We start from the raw sequence: 20,161 nt of genomic DNA, 5'->3' as shown, positions 1-20,161 counted from the left end.
GGGACAGGAGCAGGAATAAAACAAAACTCCTTCTCAGCGCTGTGTTTGTGGGATGGATCTCCCATGGCTAAATCCATCTGTATTTCTCCTTTGGTGGGAGAGGGGGATGTTCCCCTGCAGCTGGGCACTTCACTTCAGAGGCTGAGCTGCAGCACAGGAGGAGGCAGAAGTGCTGGAGGAGCCCAGGTTTCTATGGCACTGTGTGCAGCAGCCTCTCTCCTTATCTTTCTAACTTGATCGGGAGAAATTGCTTTTGTCAATTTTAATTTCAGCTGAGCCGAGCAGGATAAACAAAGGGAGGTGCAGGAGAAGCAGATGGTTTGTCACAGAGCACAGAGCAGTCAGGAAGGCTCTGCAGCTTTTTATAGCGTTTAATGGCCTTTCCTTACATCTAGCTATCCATCACCGTGTAATTCCCAAAATAAACTGGGATTGTGCAACGTGTGTGAAGTAACCCGAGTGTCACAGCAGGTCTGGAATATTCAGCTTGCAGGGGTTTTGGCGGTGGCTGGGAGCACTCACACAAAACCCTTTTGCTGGTTCCTTGTTTGGAAGATCCCTGTGGTGGCTGCTCTTCCCCCAGCTGGGGAGACCTTCTGCACTTTGTGGCAGTGGCACCTGCACTCCTTGGAATAATGGGATAAATGAGGGGTTTGTGTCCTGCCCCACAGCCCTCTCATCTGATCACACCCGGCTGGGGCAGGGCAGCTCTGGGTCTGGGGACACCCCCTGCACTTTGGGAGATGTGGCAGTGGCACAACACTCCCTGGTGTAATGGGATACACGAGGGGTTTGTGTCCTGCCCCACAGCTCTCCCATCTGGTCACGCCAGCCAGGGTCACCTCAGAGATGCTGGCTCAGGTGAGAGGTGCAGCAGCAGGGGAAGGAGAGATCCCATGGCCCTGCCCTGTCTCGCCTTGCCCCATGTGGGAGCTCTGTTATCCATGCAGGAATGGCTGTGGGCGTGGAGAATGTGTGCTCGACCTTCTACCAGGGCTGGTGTGCTCCCACCACGAGGAACATTTTGGTGAGGGGCTGTCCCCTTTTGCCCTGTGGCCAGGATGTCCCAAGGCTGCTGTGCCATGACACCGTGCCCAGAGCAGCACGGGAGGTGTGATCTTTGCCAGAGCTGCTGCTCTCGGTTGGTGACGCAGACTGGTGGGAATTTGTTTCAATTGGAGCCACGCTGGTGTTTGCAAACCCTTTGAAATGGCTCTCAGCGAGCGCTGCCGCGTCTGGAGCAAAGTCTGCCCGCAGCAGAGCTGCGGAAGGGGAGGGAGCTCTGGGGTGGAGGAAGGAGCCTGAATCCTTGCCAGGTTTCCATCCCACAGAGCAGGGACGTGCTGAGGCTGCTGCCTGCCTTGGAACAACGGGCAGGCTGTCCCTGCTCCAGAACATCCCATTAAAGCATCCCCCTGCAATTTCAGATAATGAGCAAATATGAAGAAAATCAAAGTATGTTTGAACTTCGTTAATGAACAGAAAGAGGGCTAAATGTTTCCAATAAGCTGTTTGCTGCAAATTTGCTGAATACCTACACCAGCTCTGTCCACTGCAGCTCTGCAGAGCCCAAAGCCATGAAAATCTCAGCTCTGGAGTGACAGGAGCAGCCAGAACCCGTGGGGCAGAGCTGCTGCTGGTGGCTGTGATTTCTGGAGATAGGAGTCTTATTCAAAAGAGTGGGGAGACTGTTCCAGGTGCGGGCAGGAGCATCCCCTCGGGGGGGACAGCAGGGGACAGGGTATAGGAGCAGGGGACAGGAGCCGGGGACAGGAGCAGGGGACAGAAACGGGACAGGAGCAGTTGACAGGGACAGGAACAGGGGACTGAAACAGGGGACAGGGGACAGGAGCAGGGGACAGAAACAGGAGGCAGAAGCAGGGGACAGGAGCAGGGGACAGAAACAGGGACAGAAACGGGACAGGATCAGTGACAGGGACAGGAGCAGGCGACAGGAGCAGTGACAAGGACAGGAGCAGGGACAGAAACAGGGGACAGAAACAGGGGACAGCCGCCTGTGCTGCTGGCAGCAGCCGGAGAAGGGAAGATGCGCTCCTGGGCTTGGGAGAGAGCAGAGCTTAAAGGAGGCTCCCTGAGGGGTGGGCAAGCAGCTGGCATTAAAGAGGATGGTCCCCATGGCATTGTGTGTGCTGCAAAAGACCTATTAGTGTTAGTCTGCTTTGATGTGCTGCTTGCAGAGGCTGAGCAGGGCTGTGTGCGGTCCATCCCATCCCATCCCATCCCATCCCATCCCATCCCATCCCATCCCATCCCATCCCATCCCATCCCATCCCATCCCATCCCATCCCATCCCATCCCATCCCATCCCATCCCATCCCATCCCATCCCATCCCATCCCATCCCATCCCCAGCCCGGAGGGCAGGGTTTGCTCGAGGCTTTGTTCGCCAGGGCAGACGGAATTTCAGCGAGCTGTGCCTGCATTCCCAGGGCTGGAAATCTGATCCTGCTTCCCCCATGGATGGAAGGACAGCTGAGCCCCCACCTGCACCCCCCGAGCTTAACCCCGGCTCAGGGGTGCCCTGCCGGGGCTGCGGGCTCTCCAGCTGCTGGCTGTCCCCTTGGGACCCTCAGCTGTCACCCAGGGCTATCCCCGGCTCCACAGCGCCGACAGCTGATTAACGGGCTAATTAAGGTGACTGATGACGGCAGGTGGGGTGTGCACTAGCCCTGCCATAAGGGTGTGTTTTCACCTAGGGTATCACGTAGCTCTGACGCAGGGGCTGGGCTGTAATTGCTGCTTTTCCCTCTGAACTTTTCCCTTAATGTTAATGGTACTTTGTGCCCTGGCTGCAGGAGAGCTCGGTGCCCCGATGACAGTCACGGCTGGGCTGCAGGAGGGTCCTGGACGCTGTGTGGAGAACCAGGGAGTCACAGAAAGAATGGGAGAGGACTTAAAGCTGATGTCATTCCAACCCCCTGCCACTGGATGATGCTGCCCATATCCTCCTCTTCCATCCAGGTCTTGGACATTTCCAGGGATGGGGCACAGCCTCCCCACCCTCTGAGTAAAGAAATCCTAATCTAAATCTTTCCTCTCCGTTTAAAACCATTTCCCCTTGTCTCATCACTGTCTGCTGGGGGAAGAGAAGTGTCAGGAGGATGCAGAGGAGAGCTCCAGGCAATGGTTTCTCTGGGATCCTGCAGTGGTGCCAAGCCTGGGCTTTGTCCCAGCTCTGCCCAGTGCCTGGGTGTCTGTCCCCAGGCTGCTGCCTCCCTCTGCTCCTTCACCAGGGCTGGTGATGGCTGTGCTGGCTCCTGGCTCCTCCTGAGTGTGTCACATATTGGAGCAGCTCTTGCTTTAAAGGCAGCTCCTCATCAGGTGGGTGCTGTCCCTCCCCACATAGCACCCTCCCTTTCAGGACTGACTCATGCCTGCAGAAATACAAAATCTCCCTCAAACAGCAGACCAGTCTCTTGGTCTTGTTTATATCACCTGTAAACAAGATGAACCCAGGGAACAGATGCACCTTTTACTGTTAATAGATCAAAATTATAGATGATCACAAAATAACAGTGTGCAGAATGCTTAGCTGATGTAAATTACTTTTTCCTCTATTTCCTTCCATTAGCCACCAACCATTTAGCCCAGGCAGAGCTCTGTCCTAGGGAAACACCCAAGCTGGATGTGGAGCTGCATGCTGGGTAAGTGCTGGGTGAGATAGCACTGCTGATGGACTGAGATGAAATGAAGTGTGAAAATCAGGGGGACTGGGAGATGGAAGATGCTACCTGTCATATTATCTATTTCTTACCAAAAAAAGGCAGAAAGTTGTTTCTGTCACATTTGTGGTCTTCTGTTCAGGGTATCACTTGCTCCAGGACAGAATTTGGCCTGCAGAGCAGTGAGGAAAGTTTGCAGTATTGGCAACAATACTGTGTGATTCAGGAGTGAGCCCTTAAACAGGATTATTACTCATTTTACCAAGCACAGCCATCCATTATGGTTAATAAAACACTGCATAAGTTATTCTCAGCCTGATCCAAACAATATATCTTGTGGCCCAGCTGGGCTCACTTTTATCCTGAGCCTCACAGTCAGGATCTGTTGGCACCAGCAGACACTCAGAGATTGGTACCTGATGGCACAGACAGCCAAGATCTGTCTCTTCCCTTCCAGAGGGGTGAGTGATGTGAGATGCTGGATGGGTTCTGCTGCCACCTCCCTTCTCTGAAGGACAGGGTCCATGCTGGCTGTGGTGGCACGGTGTCCCAGGGCTCAGGGGAGAAGACAGATGCTCCAGAGCAGCTGGGTGGCCCCTCGAGGGACCAGGCCATGCTTTGTGCCCTTCCCTGCTGCAGCAGCAGCTGCTGTTTTGGTTGCCCACATGGGGATGTCTCCTCATCCCAGAACAAATGAGTGCTGCCTGCTGGGGAAGAGCAGGAAGAGCAGCCTGGGCAGCAGAAAAATAGCCTGGTCATGGCACTCCTGTTGGAAATGAGGAACTTGTGGAGGTGCACCTGATGCAGGGATGGTGACAAGGCTGCCTCCACATGCCAGTGCTGCAGGAGAACAGAGGCAGCAGCCCTGCCTGCAGCTGCCCTTTGCATGCAGCACTCCACCTGCTCTGCCAGGAGCTGGGAGCAGCTCGAGGAGTGTGGGACAGCAGCAGGAGCTGCTGCCTGCCAGGATGCTGTTACCCCACAAATGAGGAGCAAGCCCTTGCTCTGCAGCACGCTGGTGCCTGGCTGGGGGGCTCTGCTCCAGACCATCCATCTGGCATCTTTCTGAGACACTGTACTCATTTTTTTTCCCCACCATGCCAAAACAAATCCTTGCAGACCATTAATCACTGGCTTGGAACAGCATCCACCCAGGTTCAGTTGTGATAAGATATGCCAGCCCTTGTCTGACACCGTGTAGCCATTTCAAGAGGACATAATTACAGCAATTGTTGGGCATTTTTCTAGCTGTTTCTGCCTTCTCTCCCAGGTAATGTTATGTGATGAATGACTCCCTGACAGCCCCAGCTCAAACACCACTGCTCACCTGTGCAGGAGCATGGAGCTCACTGCAGGCAGTGCAGGTGGGGAGCCACAACGTGTGAATCTCAGTTTGGTGGGTGAAAATAACCCACGTGGCAATGCTGGGGCAGAGCTGGGGCTTTGGTGGGTGCATTCTGCAGTTTTCCTGTGTCTGCAGTTGCAGAAGTGCTGGGGAGGAGGGGAGTGCACCAGGACTGGTGCTGGGCTGCCAATTGCTGGGTGTGGGATGAGGGCAGGCTGAAATACCAAAGTCAAGAGCAGTGAGGAAGCAGAACCCTGGTGTGGGCACCTTGGTGGGATGGAGCTGGAGCCTGGTCTCAGCGCCCTGGCTGCATCTCAGCTGCTGCTGCATCTCCACTGGGAGCTCTGGAGCCAGGACAAATTGCACCAGCTGAGGAATGCTGCTGAAATCCCCCAGCTGATACTCAGTGCTGCAGCAGGAGGCTGGGTATCCCAGAAACGTTCCTGCCTGTGGGTGTGCTGGGAAGGAGCCTTGTGGCTCAGGGTAAAGGCAGATGAATGCCTGGGAGCTGTCAGCATCCTGCCAGTGCCAGGTACCCAGCTGGTGCTGGAAGAATTGCAGGGTCTCTGACCCCTTGCATGGGGTCAGCAGCAGACTAAGGAGCAGGCAGGAATAAAGAAGGAGAAAAGCAGAGAGAGGAATGCAGAACAAGTGATTCAGCTCTGTTCATGAGTGCTTTGAAAGATGGGATGGGTGTTGCTGTGTGGAGCTGGCTGAGCTCTGTGTTATCTGTGGAGCTGCTCAGACTCGAGGCACTGCACTGCTGTGTTTCACTAAATCACTGTCTTCCCCCAGGTGTCTTTATTCCCCGACCTTCACAATCTGTTTGTCCATGTGGGGATCGGCAGACTGAATTAAGATGTGTTGTTTGTAAGCAGGGCAGAAAGAGCAGAGATTGTCCCATCACCTGGGATAACCTTCCCCAGCAGGCAGATCTCCTGCAGGGAGAGGCTTGGCTGCCTCCTAATTCATCCGTGGCATCACTGCCTGGTGGAGCCTGGGGCTGTCTGTTCCTCACCTGAGAGGGGACAGCCAGCAGGGTCTGGTGGCCAAACCCGTGCTCAGGGCAGGTCCAGCAGGGTCTGGTGGCCAAACCCGTGCTCAGGGCAGGTCCAGGAGGGTCCGGTGGCCAAACCCGTGCTCAGGGCAGGTCCAGCAGGGTCCGGTGGCCAAACCCGTGCTCAGGGCAGGTCCAGCAGGGTCTGGTGGCCAAACCCGTGCTCAGGGCAGGTCCAGCAGGGTCTGGTGGCCAAACCCGTGCTCAGGGCAGGTCCAGCACAGACCTAACCACGGGCAGGTCCAGCACAGGTCTGCACCTGAGCTGCTCCCTGGCTCACCTCCTGCACGTGCCAATGACACATCCCAACCTCCTTGTGCTTCACTTTCTACCCTCCCTCCTCTCTCCTCCTCTCCTTTAATCTTTGCTTAACTTGTTGTGCAGGCAATTGCAGGGCATTTAGTGCATGGTGATGTGTGTTTGGGGCCTGAGCTGGAAATGCAGCTCATTATCTGGAGTGGGTAATATTAAGCACTTTTCTCTGTTGGCCATTTGATCACAAGGTTATCCTGTTTGATGGTTTTATACCCTGGAATTGATTGCATGGGAAATATTTAGCCAGCATGGCTGGAATGTGTGTGTCCCCACAGGCTGCCAGGTGCAGGTGAGCTACTGCACTGTGGGGAGCCACTCAGGGGGTGATCAGCAGCCCCCTTCAGACCTTCAGGTCATCTTTCCTTGCAAGATCTGGGATTAAATCAAGCAAGCTGCTCAGTATTGTTGTCTGATCCTGCAGCAGCCAGGGGGGACAGCCAAGTGAGGTGGGGAGAAGGCTGTATCACTTATTGCAGCCCCCTGAATCGTGCAGCATTTTTTGCTTCATGTCTCAGGCCCAGGGAGACCTTGGAGCCCCTTGCAGTACCTAAAGGGGCTACAGGAGAGCTGGAGAGGGATTTGAGCAAGGGCATGGAATGGCAGAGAGGGGAAATGGCTGCACACTGACAGAGGACAGATTTAGGTTAGATATTAGAAATAAATTCTCCCGTGTGAGAGTGGGGAAGTTCTGTCAAAGGATGCCCAGAGAAGCCATGGATACCCCATCTCTGTGAGTGCTCAAGGACAGCTTGGACAGGGCTTGGAGCAGCCTGGGATAACAGAGGAAGGTGTCCCTGGCTGTGGGGAGGTTTGGAACTGCCTGATCCTTCAGGTCCCTTCCAAGAACAGCATCCTGTGCTGCTGGCTGCCCTTGCCTTGCTCTTGCCCCGTGCAGGCTGGGGAGAGGCAGCTGCCTCCAGCTCCTTGCTGTGCCCTGTGCTGCCTTTGCTCACACAGCACGTGCCTGCCTGGCTCCTCAGGTACCTTCAGCAAGCACCATCCCATCATTCCTCCCCTTTCCCCACCTTCTGCTGCCAGGCAGGCTGTGGAAATTGGGAGTGGGTCCAACGGGCTTCCTCTGAACCAACACCAGTGCTGGAGCAGAGAATCAGCCCTGCACCTGTCACTTTTTAATATAGGCTCTAAATCTGATTATGGCTGCCTGTCTGGCTCTGCGTTCTGTGCTTCGTGATTATTCAGCATTATGTAATCTTTGATAAAAGATGCTGCATCAGTAAAAGTGAATTAAACTATTGAGTGATAGGAGTTTATCGAATTCCTCAGAGTGATGTTGTCCTCTCTTTGGCACTTTAACCTCTTCAGTGGAAGGAGCATGCCAGACACTGCCCTTGCTAACAGCCAGGAAACCCTGCTGACTTGGGTGGAATTGCAGGAGTACAAATAAAGTTGGATTTCAGCTTAGAAAGACAGTTTTTTATAGTCTAAAGACTCAATATTTCACAGCAGCGGTCTCTTATCTGCATTATGTGCAAAGTGCTAACAGAGTTACACAGACAGATGTCTGCAATCCTGCAGATGCTCAATAAAGTTGGGCTCTCAGAGGGCTGATGGCAGAGCTGGCCAGGATCTCCTTACTCCAAACCCTCTTGAGAATGGGCACTGAATTCATGTGAGATGGAAGGAAAAAAAAAGAAGTGTTTAAATCTAAGCTGAATACTTTTTCTTATTTTCCAAACACCCCTCTAAACATAAAAACTTGTATTTTTCTCCATTTACGACTTCCCTTTCTCATCATACAGTAGATGTTTCATGGCTGAATGGTCTAGGGATTTTGCTCTGAGTTTTCCTATTTCTTCATTTCCTTTTTCTATGCTACAGGTTTTTTCCTTTTTCTACTTCACTGTGATATTAGAAACATTTCTAGGGAAAGAAAAACCACAAACATAAACTGTAACTCCTGACACCAGATACTTTGAAAGGCTTTCAAGTTGTGCAGAACCGGATAAGCAAAGAAAGGAAAAAATAAACCTGCATCATTTATTTTACTTCACCTAGTAGCTAAAAGAAAAAGGTGCTGGAGAGGGGGAAAACAACACTTCAGAACAGCAAAATTAAAAGAAAGGTTCTGAAAAATTAAAAAGATAAAGTTCCCCTTTGATGTTTAAAACAAGTTTCAAAATTTCAAACTATTTTGTGCACGTTCTCTTGAGTTCTGCAGAGAACTGGGGTGCTGGGGTGTGGCTTTGCTCCCCCCTGGCTCCAGCAGAGGATGAGTGGGGTTTGGGCTCCCAAAACCAAGGAGCCTTGGCTGGGGAGGGATGGGAGCAGGCACTGAACCCCCTGAACCCCCGTGCAGCCCCACAGGCCAGGAGAGGCAGGGCTGAGAGCAGGAGCTGGCCAGGCAGCAGATACCTGTGAGCAAGGGCCAATCCCCTTTCCCTCATCCCTGCACAAGGAGTGTTTAATAAAACCCCTGCTGACACCATAGTTTTCAATATACATCTTTCAGATGCTGAGATTTACCTTTTGACAGGGATGAGAGAAACAGCTATAAGTGCTGGGCTGGAAAGGAGTCATCACATTAGTGCTCAAGGGCTGCAAGCTGCACCACTTGTTTATAACTCCAAGCTTTCCTTCTCCTACAGCGTGGGCAGATCAGTATCCCTGTTCTGTACTGCCCAGACCCAGCAATGAGGTGGGTGGGTGCCAGGTTCTGGTGCCATCCTGCTCCTCAGCCTCTTCCTGCGGCCCCTGGGCTCCAAGGAGGATGGTGCAGCTGCCCAGCAGCAGCAAGGGCTGGCAGGGACAGCTCCTGCAGGGGTTTGGCCAAGGGGGACACGGGGCCACCATGCCAGCAGCTCTGTCCCCCCAGCCAGGCACCAGGCAGTGATGCCAAGGGCATCATCAGGTGCACTGCAACAGGAGTGCTGGGCTTTGGATGAGCTAATTGTGTTGCAAGGAGTGGAGTGAAACTCTCAGATCTCAGAGCCAACGTGTGGCATCTTTATTAATGTGCCTACTTGAGCTCCCTGGGACGCGCTGTTTTCTCTCACCCTGGCCATCCATCTGAACTGATAATAGGACTATTCATCCATTTTGGTGACAGCACGCACAGACCTCCAGTGAGGCAGGAGATGGGCAGAGGTGGGGCTGCAATTGATGCTTGTTTTGTTCCAAAGGGATTCCATCGCAGCCCCTGACAAACTGAGCATCAGCTGGGGAGCAGATGCAGTGTCAACCAAGGTTACAGGTGATGTGCAGCTGGCCAGATGTGGCCTGGTGTCTCCCTGGTCAAGTGGAGAGCATCCTGCAGGACAGATTTGAGAGATGGGATGTTCCCTCAAAGAAGCCAAACCTTGTGCTCCAGAGCACATCAGTGTTCAGGTTCTACACTCAGCAACCTCCTATCAGTTATTGACCCACTTCTAATCCCCCTTCATACCCACACAGAGGTGGAGCTTCTCAGGTTTCAGGGCCTTTTCAGCCCCGACTGGCTATGAGGAAACTGGCACAGCATCCATTGTGTCAGTGATTTCTTTTACAGCAGGAGAAATACATATATACAATAAATAAAAAAATGCAGGTCTTTCATAGGTGTGATCCATAAAGAAATATTTCAGTGGAAAAAGAGCTGGGAAATGAAATGAGGTGCTTCCCTGGCCAGCTCTTGCTCCTCTGCCCAGCCCCTGCCAGAAGCTGATCCCAGGAGCCTTTATATTCAGACTGATCCTGTCTGGTTTTAAATATCTCAAGCCACAGAACTTTCTCCCTCCAGGGAACCACGTCGCAACCTCATAATTTTCGCTGTCAGCAGAGGGGATTTTTCCCCTGTGACATTCAACCTAAATGCTCCATTTCTTCATTTCCTGTCATCCCTTCTGGTGATGCCCCTTGTACTCTATTAAATAATTCCTTCCCTCCCTCTCTATTTACTCCAACCAGATCTGTAAGGCTCTTAGTTTGTCTCCCCACGGACAGCTCTTAACCAAGCAATATATATATTTAAGCCTTTTAATCTTCTTTCAGAAATCAGTCTCTCCGTGCCTTTGATCATTCGTGTGGCTTCCCTCTGAACTGCCGCCAGCCCGTGTGTGCCGAGGGACCCCCGTGCTCGGGCTGCAGCCGCACCTGAGCCTCCCTCACCTGAGCCTCCCTCACCTGAGCCCCCCGCACGTCCGGCTGTGCGGGACGCCAACGCCGGGGGCTCATCCTCGTGCACAGCCGCCTCCTGCGCCCCCCTGCCGACCCCCGCCCCCAGCCTTTCCCCGCGGCGTTGCTCCGGATCTCGGCTTGGCTTGGCTGGGCTCAGCCCGTCCTGCTGTCGCTCCGACTCGTCTTTGCGTCCCAGCCGCGCTCGCTCACATCTGTCCAAGCTACAGCTCCTTTCGCTGCTTCCTGCCCATATTTCTAATCTCACTAGGCCCTTTTTTGTGTTAATTTTCTATGCTTGCTGGAGCTCACAGCACCTCCCAGTATAGCATCATCTGCCAAATTCATTAATGTGTAGTTTACTCCCTCTTTCCAGGTCATTAATGAGGGTATTAAATGAGAGCAGCCCTAACCTAGATCCCTGCAGTACCCCATAAACACCTCCCCCTGCTTCTAATTACCCTTTGTTTATGATCCCTCAGCCAGGTTTTCAATCCACATGGCACAGTTCAAGTCATCAGAATTAATTTTTTCGTGGAAGGCTTCGACAGGGCTTTGCCCCCTCGTGCCGTCTCCACCTGCCACCCCTCCGTGTCCCACTGCCTCTCCCCCGTGGGTCACAGTGACCTGCGCTGCTGGTTTCGGAGAGGAGAAGGAACACCTGCAGGGCTGCTGTCCCCGGACAGGTGCTGTCGCGCAGGATGGGAACACGGGGGCAGTATCTCTGAACAGACGCTGTCCCAGGGACGGTGCTGGTGGATGGATGCTCTCCCTGACGGTATCCCGGACACCCTCTCCCAGCAGTGTGGGGCCCCTGGCCGAGCCGTGCCGCCCGAAGAGCCCCGCCCGGGTGGGGCGTCCCGGTATCCTGGGGTCCCGGGATCGCGGTGTCCCGGTGTCCCCGTGTCTCTGTGTCCCGTTGTCCCGGTGTCTCCATGTCCCTGTGTCCCCGTGTTCCTGTGTCCCATTTGTCCCGTTGTCCCTGTGTCTTTGTGTCCCATTTGTCCCGTTGTCCCCGTGTCCCGTTGTCTCCGTGTCTCTGCGTCCCGTTATCCCGTTATCCCGGTGTCGCCCCCCGCGCGGCCGCGAGATGGCGCCCTTGTGCCTAGGAACGCGCGGCGGGTCCGACGGCGCGGCCGGGCCGGGCCGGGCGGGGCGGAACCGGGCAGGACCGGGCGGGGCGGAACCGGGCAGGACCGGGCCGGGCCGGGCGGGGCGGAACCGGGCAGGACCAGGCGGGGCAGAACCGGGCCGGGCGGGGCGGAACCGGGCAGGACCAGGCGGGGCAGAACCGAGCGGGGCCGGGTCGTGCCCACGGGGCGCGGCACCTCCAAGGCGTCTTTTCCCTATGCCAACCAGGCGGTGGGACCTGTGCCGCGGCAGAGGCACGGACCCTCACCCTCTGCCCCCCCGGCGGGCTGCGGGGCGGATCGCCGGCGGCCGCACCGGCCCCTCTTTAGTCCTGACGTGTTGGGAGGTCTCCGAGCCGCCTGCCCCTCCCGGTGACACCTTTCCCGGGACCCTGCACGGCGGACGCGGACACAGGAGGTAAGGCACGGCGCACGCACCAGGAACGCTTTATTTCATTGCTGGGACACGGCAGCGCGGTGCTTCCCGCGGGGATCAGCGAGCCCCTCGGCGGCTCCCGGGAACGCTGCCCGGCGGGTGGGCTCCTCCTGCCCCAGAGGGTTCGGGCTCCACCGCACGGACTTGGGGCGCTCCGCACGGATTCGCCACCGCCCAGTGCGCACCCGCTGGAGAAGGAACCACCGGTTACCGCAGCCGCGGAGCCAAAACAGTGCTGCTTCCGCAGCTCCCGGGCAGCGGGACGGACTCACCGGCGCGGGGCAGCGGGGACAGAAGGGACAGTGGGCTTCAGGCCCGGGCAGCGCGTGAGTCCCGTCCCGCTGCGCTCCGCGCGGCTCCGTGCCCGCTCCTCTCCTCTCCGCGCCGCTCCGCTCCCGTCCGCGCCGCCCCGCCCCGGCCCCGCCCCCCGGCCGGCGGCGCGATCTCATTGGCTGCGGCGCGGCGCGCCGGTCCCGCCCCCGCGCGCCCATTGGCCGCGGCTCGGCGCCGCCCGCCCCCGCGCCGCCCGCCCCCGCGCCGCCCGCCGGCGCTCCGGACTGCGGGCAGTGGCGTGCGGCCGCCGCAGCGAGCGCCGGCGGGAGCGGGCTCGGCTCGGCGCTGCGCGGCTCGGCTCCTCGCTTGCCGCTCCGCTACGGCTCGCCTCAGCATCCCGCTTCTGCTCCCGCGCCCGCTCGCCATGCCCGGCCCTTCCGCGGCGCCGCCGGCACGGAGCGCCTGAGCGGACGGCGTTGGCGTGTGCGCGGGGGAGCGCGGCTCCGGTGCCCGCAGCCGGCCGGCCGCCGGCGGGGCAGCCCGGCGGGCGCTGCCCGATGAGCGCGGCGGGCCCCTGAGGCGCGCGGCCGGCGGCCGTCGGGGCGCGGCGCGGAGCGGCGGCGCGGCCATGGGCGCTCTCCCGGCGCTGCTCGGGGCCGCCTTGCTTTGGGCCGGCGCCGGGGCCCTCGTCAATCTCAAGTACTCGGTGGAGGAGGAGCAGCGGGCCGGCACGGTGATCGCCAACGTCGCCAAGGACGCCCGGGACGCCGGGTTCGTCCTGGACCCCCGGCAGCCCGCCGCATTCCGAGTGGTCTCCAACTCGGCTCCCCACCTGGTGGACATCAGCCCCGGGTCCGGGCTGCTGGTGACCAAGCAGAAGATCGACAGGGACCTACTGTGCCGGCAGAGCCCCAAGTGTGTCATCTCGCTGGAGGTGATGTCCAGCTCCATGGAGATCTGCGTGATCAAGCTGGAGATCAAGGACCTGAACGACAACGCGCCCAGCTTCCCCACGGACCAGATCGAGCTGGAGATCTCGGAGACGGCCAGCCCCGGCACCCGGGTGCCCCTGGAGAGTGCCTATGACCCGGACTCGGGCAGCTTTGGTGTGCAGAGCTATGAGATCACCCCCAATGACCTCTTTGGGCTGGAGACCAAGACACGGGGTGACGGGTCCCGTTTTGCTGAGCTGGTGGTGGAGAAGAGCCTGGACCGTGAGACGCAGTCCCACTACAGCTACGTGATCACGGCGCTGGACGGCGGCGACCCGCCCAACTTCGGCACGGTGGAGCTCAGCATCCGCGTCATCGACTCCAACGACAACAACCCGCTCTTTGAGGAGCCAGCCTACACCGTCAGCGTGCCTGAGAACGCCCCTCCGGGCACGCCGGTCATCCGCCTCAACGCCTCTGACCCGGACGAGGGCACCAACGGCCAGGTCCTCTACTCCTTCCACAGCTACGTCTCCGAGCGGGCCCGGGAGCTGTTCCAGATCGACCCCCAGAGCGGCCTCATCACCGTCAGCGGAGCCATCGACTACGAGGAGGGCCACGTCTACGAGCTGGACGTGCAGGCCAAGGACTTGGGGCCTAACTCCATCCCTGCCCATTGCAAAGTGACCATCAGCGTCCAGGACGCCAATGACAACCCGCCCCTCATCAACCTGCTCTCTGTCAACAGCGAGCTGGTGGAGGTGAGCGAGAACGCCCCGCTGGGCTATGTCATCGCCCTGGTGCGCGTCTCGGACCGCGACTCCGGCGCCAACGGGCGCGTGCAGTGCAAGCTCCTGGGCAACGTGCCGTTCCGCCTGCAGGAGTACGAGAGCTTCTCCACCATCCTGGTGGACGGGCGGCTGGACCGCGAGCAGAGGGACCAGTACAACCTCACCATCCAGGCCAGGGATAACGGCATCCCTTCGCTGCAGGCCACCAAGTCCTTCACCGTCAAGATCACCGACGAGAACGACAACCATCCCCACTTCTCCAAGCCCTACTACCAGGTCATTGTGCAGGAGAACAACACCCCAGGGGCCTACCTGCTCTCGGTGTCGGCCAGAGACCCTGACCTGGGCCTCAATGGCAGCGTGTCCTACCAGATCGTGCCCTCCCAAGTCAGGGACATGCCTGTGTTCACCTATGTCTCCATCAACCCCAACTCTGGAGATATCTATGCTTTGAGGTCCTTCAATCACGAACAGACCAAGGCCTTTGAGTTCAAGGTCTTGGCAAAAGATGGGGGTAGTCCCTCTCTGCAGAGCAATGCCACTGTCAGGGTGATTGTCCTGGATGTCAACGACAACACGCCGGTGATCACGGCCCCGCCCCTGGTCAACGGGACGGCGGAGGTGTACATCCCCAGGAACGCGGGCGTTGGCTACCTGGTGACCGTGGTCAAGGCAGATGACTATGATGAGGGTGAAAATGGCAGACTTTCCTATGAAATGGTGGAAGGAGACAGAGGGTTTTTTGAGATCGACCAGGTCAATGGAGAGATAAGGACCACCAGAGCCTTTGGGGAGAATGCCAAAACAGCCTATGAGCTCATTGTGGTGGCTCATGACCATGGGAAAACGTCTCTCTCGGCTTCTGCCTTGATTTTGATTTACCTGTCTCCAGCCCTGGATGCCCAGGAGTCCATAGGATCTGTTAACCTCTCCTTGATTTTCATTATTGCCCTGGGGTCTATTGCAGCCATTCTTTTTGTCACCATGATCTTTGTGGCAGTCAAGTGCAAAAGGGATAACAAGGAAATCAGGACCTACAACTGCAGGTAAAGAAAGATACCTTTGTTTATGTGCACCTGTGGGTCTGCTTTGATTTTTGCCATCGCAGTTACTTTTGCATTTGCTGCTGTATACCTGGGGGTGGTGAAGAGGGGTGGATTTGCCTTAGGAACAGAAGTGAGGTTCCTTTCTCTGTGAGAAAATTTCTTGCAAAGCTTTAAGAAATCGCTCTCTGCGAGGAGAGCGGAGTAACGAACCGACTTAACCGTGCGGCTTGACAATCTGTTGCAGCATCCCTGCTTTTCCGTGTTCCATCGCAGGAGGGTTTTACAAGAATGGCTTTACAGGGGCATGGCTGCTTCCCCTGGGCATCCCCCGTGCCCAGCACAGCTCCTGGGCTGGCCAAGGGGGAGCGAGCCCCGGTGGCCACCGCAGCATCCCCGCAGCACAGCGGCGTGGCTGGGCTGGCTGGCCCTTCAAAGGAACTATTGTGTGCCCACTGCGGCTCCTGGCCACGCTGGCCAGCCTGGGCCAAGTGCAGAACGGCAGCAGAACCCCCGGAGAGCGCAGAGCAGGGCTGGCAGCCATGGGGCCAGCCAGGATTTCGGGTCTGCCCCGGTTTGGATGAGCGCTCCGCGGTCCGAAACGCCGGAGGGGAGGTCAGCCCCGAGCCTGGAGCCCCTGAAAGGCTGATAGGGGAAATCCAGTCCCCTGAATATGTAACAGCCTGGCGATTATTGTCTCTCTTTTACTATTCTCTGTGTTACACAAGTTAGGAGACAAATGCTAACCACACATGAATATCAATCAGATGCCATAAAAGAGCAGCTGCAATGCCTCATAAATGGTTTAATCCTGTTACTGGTGAAATAGCCATGACTTCTCCATTCCTTCGGCACCGAGTCGTTTCAGAGAGGAGGGATGGAAATTAATTTTGCTCTACCTTGGAAACGCACGCTGGCCCCTGGCAATTCAGCGGCGCGGGGGGATGTGCGGTCTTTAAAGTTTTATTTACGCAGGAATAATGCCCGAGAGTCGGGGCATTGTGCCCCGTTTTCACAGCCCAAAGTGCGTGTATAAGCCTTTTTGCTCGATGGGGGAAAAATCATCTGCAAATAAAGGTCGGTCTGTGCTGTATTATGGGATGTCTAGCTTCCAGTGAAAGCTCACAGACCAGATTTCTTGCCAGCTCGGCCCATTAAAGGAGGATAGGACCTGAATGGATAAAAATCATGTAGTGGTGGTGCCCCAACAGCTTCTCACATACGTGTAAACCCTGGGTTTGCTGTGACGGCTCAGGGATTAATGAAGTGCGGTTTAATTAAATAATTGGTCAATAGAGAAAGGACAGCAAAATGAATGCCTGCGGGAAATAATTGGGCTCTCGCATTGCCAAACTTAAACATTTAGGTAAACAAAACAATTAAAGCTTCATCAAGCATTGTTAGACGAGTCAGCAGCATATAGATTGTTGGCACAGCAGAGATCCCTGCCTTGCTCTGATTTATTTGCACACTCGGGGGTGTTATCAGTGTGTGTGAGCAGGACTCAGCTGCAGAGCTGGGGAAGCACCAGGCAGGCTGGGCAGAGCAGTGACCATGGGGCATCCTCTCCCCACGCCTCCAGGCTTTGCAGTGCCTTATTCTAGAGATTCTTCACAAGAGCTGCTGGAGAGTCTTCAAAAAATGTGTTAATTTATGAGGCACATATGAGGGCTGTTTGACTTAGTGGCATTTGCATGCCCAGGCAATTAGCTTTCTGGAGCAAGAATATTTGTCCAAGATTTGTCTTTCCACATAAACTCCATTATTTATTCATCCCATTATTTTTGTTGCAGCTATTGGATTTTATTTTTTTTTTATGCTGTTATCATAATAAGAAGAGGAGCAAAATCCTGACTTTCAAATGTGTATTTCTGACTGTGCATAGCATTTGATGTGCTTCCCTAGGAAATACCGAGTTGCCCAGTACTGTGCATGTACAAATTCATGGCAGGGACTGTTGTGGTGCTCACAGTGGGAAGATGAGCTGCAGTCACTCTGAGCCAAGCAGACCCAACTAATGCAAGGTGCAGATAATTTGTCATTATTTGCTTGGGTGGTGTTTTGCAGTAACTTTTTTCCTCTGGTATTTTGCAGAAGGCAAACAAGGCACTTCATCAGTTGATTCTTTTGGCAGGTGGGAAGCTAAGAGGGAAGGAAAGGCAGAGAAAAACAAGCTTGCAGTAAAATAAAAAGGTCAAGAAGGATCATTTTTCTTTCCAAAACACACGGTTGTTGTTCTCTGATTTCTAGAAGGTGAAAGCATTTCCCAGCAGATGTGCATGTCAGGGTGAGAGAGGAATGGAATTCAATTGGAGAAAAGATCAGGTATGATCAGGAGACAGTCAAAACACCAGCAATTTAGATAAAGCATTAATAAGCAAACAGCCTTTGGAGTGTGAGAGAATTGAGTTTGCCAGCTAGGACTCCTTCTGGGTCTGCTTTATTTACTGCTATGGAAAATGAACTGGGAAAAAATTCTGCTATTTGTTTTGAATTTTCATTATGGGGACCAAATTAAATCACTTCTAAAATCCTTATTATGCATGGAAATGAATGCAGGTACCCTTTTCAGTTCATGGATTTTAACATCTCCATTTTTTTCTTCTGCAGGCTGGACTTTACTTCTAGTAACTAGATATCAGCAATTGCATACACTAGATCAAAACAGAAGCATTCTTCCTTCCCATTTTTTTGTTTTTTACATATTTGACCTGAAAACATTGTACATATGGAAATAAGCTAAAGATTGTGTCGTGCCACCAGCCCCAAACTATGATGTAATGTGCATGACTAAGAGATGGAGGCCAAGCCCTCTGGGTTTCTGGGTATTTAGCAGGGCAGGGTTTGGGATGCTCTCAGCTCCTCACTTTGCCCTCTGTCCCCCAGGATTGCTGAGTACTCCTACGGGCACCAGAAGAAATCCAGCAAGAAGAAGAAGATCAGCAAGAACGACATCCGCCTGGTGCCGCGGGACGTGGAGGAGACGGACAAAATGAACGTTGTGAGCTGCTCCTCCCTCACCTCCTCCCTCAACTACTTCGACTACCACCAGCAAACACTGCCCCTGGGCTGCCGGCGCTCCGAGAGCACCTTCCTCAACGTGGAGAGCCAGAACAGCCGCAACGCCGGCTCCAAGCACATCTACCAGCACAGCTTCACGGGCCAGAGCCCCCCGCAGCCCGACCTCATCATCAACGGCATGCCGCTGCCCGAGGTGGGCTGGGCAGGGCACGGGGGGCACGGGGGTCAGGGTGCGCCTGGAGGGGTCAGTGTGCGCCTGGGGGGGTCTGTGTGCACCTGGGGGGGTCAGTGTGTGCCTGGATGGGTCAGTGTGCGCCTGGGGGGGTCAGTGTGTGCCTTGATGGGTCAGTGTGCACCTGGGGGGGTCAGTGTGCTGGGCACAGACACCTGGATGGGTCAGTGTGCACCTGGGGGGTTTAGTGTGCACCTGGGGGGGTCAGTGTGCACCTGGGGGGTTTAGTGTGCACCTGGGGGGTTTAGTGTGCACCTGGGGGGGTCAGTGTGCACCTGGGGGGGTCAGTGTGCTGGGCACAGACACCTGGATGGGTCAGTGTGCGCCTGGGGGGGTCAGGGTGCGCCTGGGGGGGTCATTGTGCACCTGGGGGGGTCAGGGTGCACCTGCGGGGGTCAGTGTGCACCTGGGGGGGTCAGTGTGCACCTGCGGGGGTCAGTGTGCTGGGCACAGACACCTGGCTGGGTCAGTGTGCACCTGGGGGGGTCAGTGTGCACCTGGGGGGGTCAGTGTGTACCTGGATGGGTCTGTGTGCACCTGGGTGGATCTCTGTGCATGTGGGTGGGTCTGTGTGCTGGACAGACACCTGGGTGGGGTCAGTGTGGTTTCTGTGTGCTGGGCACAGACACCTGGGTGGGGTCTGTGTGCACATGAATGGGTCTGTTTGCTGGGCACAGACACCTGGGTGGGTCTGCGTGCTGGACAGAGACACCTGGATGGATTCTGTGTGGTTCTGTCTGCTGGGCAGGTCACACCTGGATGGTTACTGTGTGCTAGGCACAGACACCTGGGTAGTTTCTGTGTGGTTTCTGTGTGCTGGACAGAGACACCTGAATGGTTTTTGTGTGCTGGACAGAGACACCTGGGTGGTTTCTGTGTGCTGGGCAGGTCACACCTGGGTGGTTTGTGTGTGGTTTCTGTGTGCTGGACACCCCAGGGGGAGGCAGTGCTGGAGGATGGGCAGGAGGAGCAGCCAGCACTCACCCACACCTGTGGGTTTTGGGGATCCCTGGTGTGTGGCCGAGGGTGGATGTTTCATCCCCAGACAGTGCAGAGACTCTCAGGAGTGCCCAGGTGGGGATGGGCCAGGCTGGGCTGCCTCCACCTGAGCAGGAGGCTGCTGTGTGCAGGTGGGTTCTGAGTGTGGCAGTGCTCAAGGGAGCAGACACTTGCCTTCCCAGAGGTTTTTTTGAAAGGTTGTTGGGAGGGATGTTGGTGGTTGTTGCTCTGGAGGCAGATGGCTCTGCTGGGGATGCAGACAGTGCAGGATGCCTCACCTGCACCCCTGGACCAGTTCTGTCCCTTCACTGTGCAGAACCCTGGCTGCCCTGGGAGGGGTGTGTGATATCTGCCAAAGGGACTGCTCTGATCCACACCATCCTCATCAGTTTCTTCTAATTCTTTAGCTTTCCTGTACATCACAGGCATCATTTAGTGTTGCTTGTTTGTCTCTCTTTGAATTATTGTTTGGTTTTAAGCAAAACAATCAAAGGTTTGTCATGTTTCCTGCTTTGAACAGAGTAACAATGCTGGAAAAGCAGCTGAAATATTTATGGCTCATTCTGTTTTGTGTTCAGTGTGCTGGTGTAAATGCAAGATGCTGCTGCTGAAGGCAGTGGAGCTGCTTCAGATTCGTCCTGGTGCTGCAGAGAGCTGAGCCCTCTGCTGGGCTGCTGGAGAGGGCTGGTGCTGGGCCTGGTGCTGCTGTGGCTGTACTGGCAGGATGCTCACTGAACCCTGGTGTTTGACTTCACTGAGGCAGAACCAGCTCTGAGAGGCTGTGACCAGTGCTGG

General features: G+C 55.7%; 1 protein-coding gene across 3 annotated transcripts in view; it reads left to right on the top strand.

Annotated features, from left to right (window-relative positions):
* The first annotated feature begins 12,641 nt into the window (after positions 1 to 12,641).
* Positions 12,642 to 20,161, top strand: part of PCDH19 (protocadherin 19) — a 55,132-nt gene continuing 47,612 nt past the window's right edge. For all 3 annotated transcript variants that reach the window (XM_056491542.1, XM_056491541.1, XM_056491539.1), the window contains exons 1-2: positions 12,642 to 15,117; positions 18,001 to 18,328. In XM_056491542.1, coding sequence (XP_056347517.1) covers positions 12,977 to 15,117; positions 18,001 to 18,328 — 2,469 coding nt within the window. In that variant the 5' untranslated portion in view covers positions 12,642 to 12,976. The remainder of the gene's footprint in view (positions 15,118 to 18,000; positions 18,329 to 20,161) is intronic.

This window comes from Oenanthe melanoleuca, chromosome 4A, assembly GCF_029582105.1.
Source record: "Oenanthe melanoleuca isolate GR-GAL-2019-014 chromosome 4A, OMel1.0, whole genome shotgun sequence".
NCBI lineage: Eukaryota > Metazoa > Chordata > Aves > Passeriformes > Muscicapidae > Oenanthe > Oenanthe melanoleuca.
Note: the sequence above shows the minus strand (reverse complement) of the source record. Positions and strands in the feature narration are given on the sequence as shown.